General features: G+C 41.5%; 1 protein-coding gene across 1 annotated transcript; it reads right to left on the bottom strand.

Annotated features, from left to right (window-relative positions):
• Positions 1–1,240: 1,240 nt before the first annotated feature.
• On the bottom strand, positions 1,241–5,961 carry LOC139665384 (Golgi phosphoprotein 3-like). Its single transcript, XM_071544389.1, has 5 exons — positions 5,579–5,961; positions 4,925–5,056; positions 4,468–4,582; positions 4,091–4,251; positions 1,241–3,416 (listed from the first exon to the last, which is right to left on the bottom strand). Exons 1-5 carry the CDS (start codon positions 5,786–5,788, stop codon positions 3,153–3,155), a joined length of 882 nt encoding a protein of 293 aa, XP_071400490.1. The 5' UTR covers positions 5,789–5,961; the 3' UTR covers positions 1,241–3,152.
• Between the last annotated feature and the right edge of the window lie 3,792 nt (positions 5,962–9,753).

Raw genomic sequence — 9,753 nt, 5'->3', positions numbered from 1 at the left:
GACAGAGAAGTGCCTCAGAGTAGGAGGAACTTGGCCGTGACAGATCGGGGTTTCCACGGCTGGGCAGTTACGTCAGCGGCAGTCTATATAAGCCTGCACTGCTATCAATAGTTCAAACCTGTTCCTTCTTGTCAAGAGGTAACTGCAGAGCTATATAAGCGCTTGGCAAGTACCCTAGTGTCTGCAAAAGAACCTTGAGAGCCGTCTTCTCCGTTCCAGACAGATAAGGCAGTATGAAAATGACTGGCCATGGTGAGTATCTGAACAGATTTTCATTGAATTTTACCTGCTTTTAATACTGTTTAATTTATTGTCGAGTATGCACAATAGGTTTATAGACTCTTATTTGGACTTTATCTTCTGTCCTCAGATCATACAGCCACAGTTATGGACTGTGCACATGAGCTGCGGAAAGTTGGAGACGCACTTGACTGGAGATACAAATTGCTGGAGATACTGACCAAGAACTACAAGAACCTCACTAAAGTCAAGTGAGACTTGATTTCAAACAGCATGTCAAGAGGAAATCAAAAAAGCAGAGGGGTCTTGGAACCGGGCGACTGGTGGCAGAATGCTAGTTTTCACCTGGGGCGTCAAATTCTGGACACGTCCTGATCCGAGGAACACGTTGCTGCAGGTTCTACTGTGGACTGTTGTCACATCAGACTGGAGCTCTGCAGGGAAACCCAAAGCTGTGGGATGCTGCTGATCCACTGATGCAGATCCATAGGTGACTGGCACCGGGGATGAACATCTGAATGGAAATTAGTTCATCTGTTGAAGACACTGATGTTGCATGTGTTCCACGCATATATGCATGTGTTACACATGTTGTACAAAGACAATGATACTGAAACCTGTCTCTATAAGCCTACTTTGTTTGACTGAAGCAACTTATTTGAGACTCAACTGAGATGTCAAAAATGTTTGTCTTGTGTGCGGAGCAAGTCTTGATGATATCCGTTGTTGGGCAATGGTTGCTGGAACTATTCCATCAGCTGTGCTAATAAAAAATGTACAGTAAACTAATCTATGTGTAGTGGCTTATCATTGGTTGCTGCAGTAAAGATTCAATGGATCAGATATAACTTCAACAGACTTACTAAGTTATTTGTGTGATGCATTTAGAGGACAAAGTCAACTCAATAGGTTGAATGAGAGGAAACTAAAACCAAATTCGAATGAAATGAAACCATAATGGAATAAGAACCACAACAGCAAAACAGTGCTAAATTCAGGCACTTAAAGGATCCATACTTTATTTTGTGTCGTAATACAAAAGCATACAGAATTATAGAGGATAGGAGAGAAGATCCCTTTCATTGAATTTCATTTCATCGTACACATAAAATGACTAATAATTACATACAAGTCTTTCCTCTGTAGCTACATCCACAAGTTCCCCACCCCTCCACCAATAGCATGCAGGGTCTCTTTACTGTAAACGGTTTTGAACAGTTCTTCATACCCACAGGCATTTTGAAGGTACAAAAAAGGACAGAACTACAAGAACCAATGCCAAGAACCAATAGGTGATGTCACTTCATTCACAGATCATTCATTCAGACCAAAGACTAACTCTTACAATGGAAATTTTACATTGGAACAATAGTTTCCCCAGGCCTGGACTTAGACATGTCTGAGGATAATTTTTCTTGAATGGATTATATCATCTTGGATGTTTTCAGTCTTGAATAAAGATTCATCTCAGGCCCATGTAACCCTCCCCAAATCTGCATGGAATAAACTACAGTAACTGTCAATACAACATGCCCACATGGGTCAAATAACACCTAAATATGACACAACATACAAACTGAGGTTTATATTGTGAGGGGAAACGTCATATTTTCTAGAACTAAAACCAGCCCATTTAGCAAAATTTTCCCAGCCCAATTGTATTAACAAACAAAAATCCAATCTGACATTGTGATCCGGGCTTGCATCAGCAGAGATTAGATCATTGTCAATTGTTTGTACATATTTATGTCTCACACTGAGAAAACACGAGAAGTAGATTTCTCTATGAATCAGGTGGAATGATTTTATAGTAACTATAAAGATAAATGGGTGTAGACAAAACCACATGATATTTTAAAATTATACCATGGTTGCTTAACTTTTCAATCTCATTTCACAACTGGGTTATTCAACCCAAAGAAATCCCCATAAATATTGGGCTACCGACTGTGCAAAATAGTTGATAAATGGCAGGCTACTCAAGCATCTATTAGCAACATAAATAGAAATGGAAGACTAATCACGTTCCATTAAACACAGAATGGACCCTCGCAAAAATAACAAACTAAGAAGATCCACAATTTTGTTAGACTCAAGTTTTAGTTCTTCATTTAGGCCACAGTCAATTAAGGCCAAATTACCCTGCCCACTTTCAATCATGTAGGAACTGAACTTAATTCTTTACTTGAATCCTCTCGTTCCTCCTCAAATTGCAATGGGGAAGGAACAAGAGGAGATAAATTAAAGAAGATGCAGTGACTCGATAAGAGACGTTCACACAAAGTCTAGTCTAGCAGTGACCCTTAGCATGTGCTCCCAGCACAAGTGGGAATGAATAGGTGGAAGCGGGAGACCTGTGTGAGCGCTAAGAGTATCAAGTGTTATGTAACTTGATATCCTTTATCCTTGCATAAGCATATGGGAGAGAGTATGGAGAAGAGGCCAGGAGTTGATTCTGGTCCTATCTTGTACATTAAGGAGAGATGGTGTTTCCTCAGTGTAGAAGGGAAACTTGGCCCCAGTCAAAATCTTCATATTCATCATGACCATTGCTTCCACCTCTATTGTCCTTCACTGTCATCTAACATGAGGAACAGATGCCCATCTGTTCGTAGTGTCAGAGTTTATCAGTATATCCAGTCTCCCAGTGGCAGATAATATACCTCACTGGGGGAAAGCAGCCAGTCATTTGTCATTCAGTGAAGGTTTCCAACCAACCAAATGGTACTTGGTGAATCCCGCCACCAGTAAGATTTCATCAGGTTAACATGGCCTACCACCGAAATGTCATCTGGAATAGGTGTACAACCAGACGCCCCAACCAAACAGATTGTCTCATTACGTGAAGTCTTTCAACCAATTAAATAACATAGACCATAGCCAGATCTTCCAGTCCAACCAATCAGCTGCTCTCATTTAGTGAATGCTGCCACCACAGCCCACATCAGTTCATTAGAATTGGGCTTTGTGCTCTCCTTCTCTGGCTCCAGCTCCAGCAGAGTGTGGACTCTCTTCATGCCCAGGTCGTACTGCTCATCCTGGAGTGGAGCGAAGGCATTCTCAAGGACGTCGGATGAGTGGGCCAGAAGGATCAGGGCCAGAACTCGCTTGTCCATGCGGTGTGGGTCGTTGACCCACTTCTCCAAAACGGAATCCTGGACCTTCTTGACGAGTCGCTGCATGCAATAAATTTAATTGATGCATTTCATATCTATACATAATAAATATTACATTTGAACATTCTTAAAGACATTCAGCCAGGGGAATGAAATAGTTCAAAGAATGAAAACAAAACCCAAAAAAGAATAACATTTTGGGTGGAACTGAAACATTACCTGGCAGGGATTTGCTTTCAACTTTTCTGGAACATAATCATTATAATTAAGGCGGGGGAAACCTGTTAAAATTGTTCCTTTTTTGTTCTAATAAATATTATTAAAAGTGTTTAGCTCTGACAATCATGCCACCCAGCAAAACTGCAAGCACAACTTGTTACTGTTTCTCCTCTCCTATGTTTTGTTTTTGCCACACAGTTTTCTCGCCAAGATAAAACTGTATTTTTTCTGTATTTTGCAGGTGGCAGGCGACATTGTTAAGATAGCTAACTAAGTAATATTAGCTCACTACAGAAGATATTCACTATCCTTTACAAAATAATTACAATATGACGACAGACTCTTGATCTTAATCCTGCAGAGTGATAAGCAGTGATTACTGGTTTGCAGCATGATTATGCTTGTCATAATGTTAGAACTAAAGTGGAAAAACAGTAATGTTCAGCTATGAACTAAATGAAAAGGATAATAATTGTGGTTCCTTCCCCTTTGATCAACAGGTAAGGTACACTTACCTGTTTAATGGTGCTGTTGGTGAGCGGATGCGTGGTCATGTCAAAAAGCAGGAAGTTTTGTTTCTCTGTGGTGAGAACACCTTTCTCCACCAGGTTCTTGGCTAGACGTTCTCTGACATTTCTCAGCTGGTAGTGCAGCTTCAGAGGATTCCATGTCTCTCCTAAAGAAGAACGTAAAATGAGATACATTGTATCATGTTAAAAACATTTGTCAAACTATACTGACACATCAGATACTGTACTAGAGCAGACCCAGCACAAACTATGAAAATGCAAACTTACAACCCACATGTCGAACAAATGAAACAATGAGTAAATTATCGCAATGGACTAGATATGTGCAGGTTTGGTTAGCAAACACAGCAGGCTTATCTCACCACTGAGGAGCTCTATCCAGCTCTGGACGGTCTCTGGAGGCTGGGTCTCTTTAATGTGCTTCAGAGCCTCATCCAGCAGCATGTCTCCTGTCGGGGCATCCGACTTACAGATCACCTGCACACATAGACAAGGAAACATAAGCGTGTCTCTCTCAAGTCAGTCTCACTCGCATGCTGCATGCATAATCACAACATTAGGGTTCATACACAAACACTCAGAAAATAGTAAGCATCTATTTTTGTGATACTCTATTGATCCCCGGAGAAGAAGCAATTCATCCCTTTGCTTACCCCTCCCCTCCCCTCCCCTCCCCCTTGACATGGATTTGAAATCAGACCATGGCACTAGTAAGGATTTGGTGTCTTGCTCAAGGACACCTCAGCAGGCTGGACTGGCTAAGCTAACGCCTTCCGGGTTCTTCCTTCACTTTAACACCTGCACTGCCAGATTCCTCACCTTCCTCGTGAGCAGACTCTTTCTCCTCATTCCTCCGGCCTCCAGCTGCAGCCGTCCTCTCAGGGCCAGCTCGATGAGCATACACCCTCGGAGACCTGAAGAAATACAGTCATTCCAGAACGACGTGTAGCCCTGGGAGGAGGAGAAAAATCAATAAAGGTGTATTTCTGGTTAGCTGACGTGTTGGTAGGAGTTGCTTTGTGTGACACTTCCAGGATGAAGGGGAGTCATGCTGCTGGTGACAAGTTGACAAAAAAAAAAACACAGTAAAACGAGCTAACGTTGGATCAGTAAGTTAACATTAAGGACTTAGCTGTCGTTGGCTAATCGGATTCACTTGGATTTTCTGACATCCTCATTTAGTTGCAAGCAATAACGTACCCAGCTGAAATGATACAATAATAATTGGCGCTGCGCAGTTATGATAAAATCAGCGACCTGGCAAACGTTTACGTTAGCTTACGTTAGCTTTGTCAGAAAACTTGGCGCTAAACGACAGCTAAAATCCAGCAAACGTGAACTATCGCGTAAATGGGTGAATTAAAGTTAGCTTTGTTGACGTTTGCAAACACGGATGTTGGCTCAACCAAACGAACTAACGTCAACTGTAGGCAAGCTTAAAGTTACCGAGTGACGAATAAAAACAGTTCTCACCTCTCGGTCCTTTAGGCCCAGGAGCAGCACTTCCTCCATCAGTGTGAGTCTAGTTTCTTTGGAGTCCCCCGTGTCTTCTTCCTCCTCGTCCCCGCGACGTACCTCGTCCTCCTCCCCGCCGGACCCTTTCTCCTTGTCGGCGGCGGCGCTGCGAGTGGCCTCGGTCCGCCGCTGGACAAGGCCCGAGGTTCTCTGTATTACAGAAGTCATTACTTGTCCTGGCGATCAAAACCGACGAAAGAGCGTCCCTCGAACAGCCGGTGAGTCACGGCGCATGTAACCCGACGGTTAGCTGGAAATCTAAAAAAAAAAAACGGGTGAATTATCGAGTAAATAAGACAGCTGTTACACTCAGCTCGAGATTCCTCCTTCGACTCTGCCCACTTCCTGATCCAACATGGTGGAGACGGATGACGTCAAATCTAGACTATCTCCGCATCTTCCTGCTGCCTTCAGTGCTGTCGGAAATTGTGAAATTACAAGAACACACATGGCGACCCAACAGGTGGTAACTCGGAAACTAACCCAACTCGGAAAGCGCCCCCCATCCTCCTCCACCCCGTTTCTTTTTTTCCACATCAATTTGATTTACAGCACAAATTTGCCACAGACTATCCGTTTGATTTAAACTGATAAAACGATGTTGAGCAGTTCCTTTGATGTAAATACCAAGGCTGTATATTTACAAAGTCTGCATTGTGTTCAGAAACGAAAAAAAAAAAAAAAAACTAAAATATGAACGATTTCTTTCAGTGCAGAAATGCCACGCAACCATGCAATATGCAGTTCAGCCACAAGGTGTCAGAGTGTACAAATAGACTCTCGCCCACTTCACGGATTCGTCCCAAAACTCCCAAAATCACCCGTCCTTTCCTCCACTACCTCGTCCTTTCCTCTGTGACCTGAAAATTGATGCTCATGAAGTCTCCATCGGGGGTTGACCTCAATGTGATCACACCCAGAATATGAGAAAAGGGGCAGGGGAATTACCAGCTCATAAATGTGAGAATAACTTTACTACATTACTTACAGTTAAGGTTACAGTCTTTGCAAGTTGATAGCTAATGTCAGCAGCGTCAGGTTAATGTTCATAGATTTATATGGCATATATATGTACACACAAACACACACACACATATATAATTGTCCTGTGTGTGCATAACAAATTTGATTGGCTATGCCTGTGGTGAGCTCGGGCTAGTCAGGGCTACTTCATCAATAGCAGATGTCCATTTTTGATGATGAAGTAACAAACTGTCCCAAATAGCCTCCACTTTCCCTCCCTCCTCCTTTCCTCCACTCCATTCCTTGCCTTGTCTCCTCCAAGTTACTTCCTGGTAGGAGAGGAGTGGTAGTGAGGCAGGGCAGGAGAGGAGGAGTAGTGAAAAAGCTTTGGGATTCACCCTATGAACACAGCTTTGAATGAGGCAGATCTAATTTAAAGACCATAAGAAACAGAAGTCTGAGCTATAGGTTTATGGGATGTGCCACTGACAAAATGACGTAGGTGGGAGTCGGTGCCATTGAATTCAAATTGCTTTGGAAAAGAACGCCTAGAACTCAAAAAAGCTGTGGATTAAAATGTTACACCCCCAAGTGCAGGTTGAGTAAACAACTATTCACTGTACTTTTATAGGAAGAAGGGAGATACTTTTTGGCTGTTTGTATCATTTCTTTGAAGAATGCCATGGTTTAATAACTCAGAGACATTTTTCATTTAAAGGGGCAGTAATAAGTAATCTATGACTTGTACTGACCTCTATCAGTAACCAATGAATTGCAACAACATTGACAGGTCTCTGGTACAGCTTACAGTGGCCTGTAATTGACACCAATAATAAAGTAACATTTTTGTTTTGTGTGTTGGAGTAAGTTTTGAAAGGCTGGAAACTCAGCACCAAATGAAGTAATCGTCATTGGTATTGATTAAAATTAAATAAGAGTAAAAATAACACATACCCAGCGAGGTGCAGACATGAGGCTTTTGTAATACTGCCACTTACTGTATAAAGAAAATTCAAGTTGCACACTCTTCTCTTTTCTTTTAGTTTTGTGCTTTCTTTAACCAGACATTTTTAGCTGCACGGCCTTCATCAGGGTGATACAGAGGAAATGGAATTACTTCCTTATGTGTACCTGTCCCGGGTCATGGATCAAACAGTACAAACATTCTGTGATACACCCATTCATCACAATCCTTTTCTCATAGCTTGTTGAAATCCAATTCAGCATTCAAACCATGGGCATTCAGTGGCATCCAAAATGCCTCCTTTTTTTAGAAGTGTTTTATCTACATCTCCCCCTCTTTTGGACAATATAATTTTTTTCAATACCAGTGTATTTCAGAAAAGGTATTGGATGGCTTAGTTTCATAAAAGGTGCTGCTACCAGAGAGATGTCTTTTTTGCATCTTATGTTACACTTATGTTCTGCTATTCTTTGTTTCGATTCTCTTGATAGGCTTTCCCACACGGGCAGGCTAGCATGTATATAACTCCCCTGGTATTACTGACTGCCTTCATTTGTTTTTTCATTCCTGTGTGTAGATGTTTGAACCAGCTTTGTTTTGTACTGCTATTGCACTGGGCACATGCCCCACATTTATAATTTCCATCTGGGATTGGGGCCAGTAAGGACTGAGCTGGGGATACTTGGGAAAAAATATTCTGAATGTACAAGTTTATCCTTCAAATTTTTTACCTTGTTTAAATACCCTCCTTGTTAGGTCCCTGTATGGATGTTTGAGTTTTCCATCCTTTCGGAGAATGTGCCAGTACTTTCACAAAACGCCTTTTATTTTTCAGAGCACGTTGTATATTTTGTTGTCATTATGATAAATTTGACCTCCTTTTTAGCTTATTCCTTTGTTGTGGTCTGATTTTTCTTGTGACACTCCAAATACATTTTTCACTATAGCTATGGATTATCTGTAGGTGCCGGTCAAAGTCTGAGTCCTGTCTGCAGATGCAACTTAACTTGCAGAGTCGACTGTATGGTAGGCTGTTCTGCAGTGCTAGGGAGCCGATCCTTTGGTTTCACAAAGACATCAGTGTATATAAGTGTCTTGATAATCCATAAATCCAGGAAGTTCATTTTCTTAGAGTCCATCTCCACTGTGAAGAACAAATTATCCACATTGATGTTCAATAAAATCATGAAATTCCTCCTATTGTTCATGAGTTCCATGAAACACCACAGCTATGTCGACCTGTGGCCCAGTACATAAAAGGAAGTAAATCCATTTCCTCTGTGTCACGCTGATGAAGGCCATGTAGCCCAAAATGTTTGGTGGGATAAATAAAGCACGAAACTAAAAGAAAAGAGAAGAGTGTGCGAATTTTCTCTATAACAAGGCTATCAAACCAGATAGATATATTATGGTCAGCAGCAGATATATGATAGTCATTCTGTGGTACAGGACAGTAAAAATCTCTCAAAAAAACAACAACCACAACAATAACAACAAAAACAATGAGATTTGAAACATGAATAAAACGGCACTAAGGTCACAAATTTAGGCTGAATGAAGTTAGTGTCTAACAGATAATCAAATTCAATGCCTACTACACTGACACTGCAGTATACAGCATGAAGGGCAACAAAAACAGAAGAGAGGAGAGGTAAAACGGTCCAATAGCCTGCTGCAGTGGCAGCTAAAGGCCTTGTCTAACTGGCTGTGCAAATGGACATAATCTGGTTTACACACTTGGAATGTCAGTGATCAATGCAGTCTTGTCTTGCCTGGTTATAAACATCAGGAGTCAACAGGAGCGTCTTTCCTGCAGCGAGCTTCAGTATAGCCCCGAGAAAAATAAACAAGCAGCAGTGGATCACATCATGATCCCTTATTCCCAGAGTAGCTTATAGCCTTTCACCCCTGCTACTAAAAATGGAATTAGATAGTTTACAACAATGGTCAGACATTAGGATTGGATAAATATCTTTTCAATTCCCTGTGTTGACCTTGAAATAATAATTGGAGCAGATGGCAGGCGGCCAGTCTGCCAACTGATACTGATAATGTGTACAGTCAGCATCATGGCGACTGTCTTGTGTCTGCGTTAGTTAATTCCATTAAGGGTTTAGCTATAACCGAAATGGAACAAAGCAGCATGCAACATGAATAAGTTTCACTTTTATGCATCTTTGCTTATTTTGTAGTTTACACCAAATAA

The sequence above is a fragment of the Centroberyx affinis genome, unplaced genomic scaffold (genome assembly GCF_046629955.1).
Source record: "Centroberyx affinis isolate AG114_WGS23_722 - 3 ecotype Tasmania unplaced genomic scaffold, CSIRO-AGI_Caff_v1 ptg004554l_1, whole genome shotgun sequence".
Lineage (NCBI taxonomy): Eukaryota > Metazoa > Chordata > Actinopteri > Beryciformes > Berycidae > Centroberyx > Centroberyx affinis.
This window is presented reverse-complemented; position numbering and strand designations above follow the sequence as displayed.

Bases quoted from the DNA above. Each gene is read 5' to 3' on its own strand.
- LOC139665384 (XM_071544389.1), bottom strand. From the start codon at position 5,788: ATGACTTCTGTAATACAGAGAACCTCGGGCCTTGTCCAGCGGCGGACC. The intron at 4,583-4,924 runs GTGAGGAATCTG...CTATGTGTGCAG, and splicing joins AGAGTCTGCTCACGAGGAAG to GTGATCTGTAAGTCGGATGC. The intron at 3,417-4,090 runs GTAAGTGTACCT...TATTGCATGCAG, and splicing joins CCAACAGCACCATTAAACAG to CGACTCGTCAAGAAGGTCCA.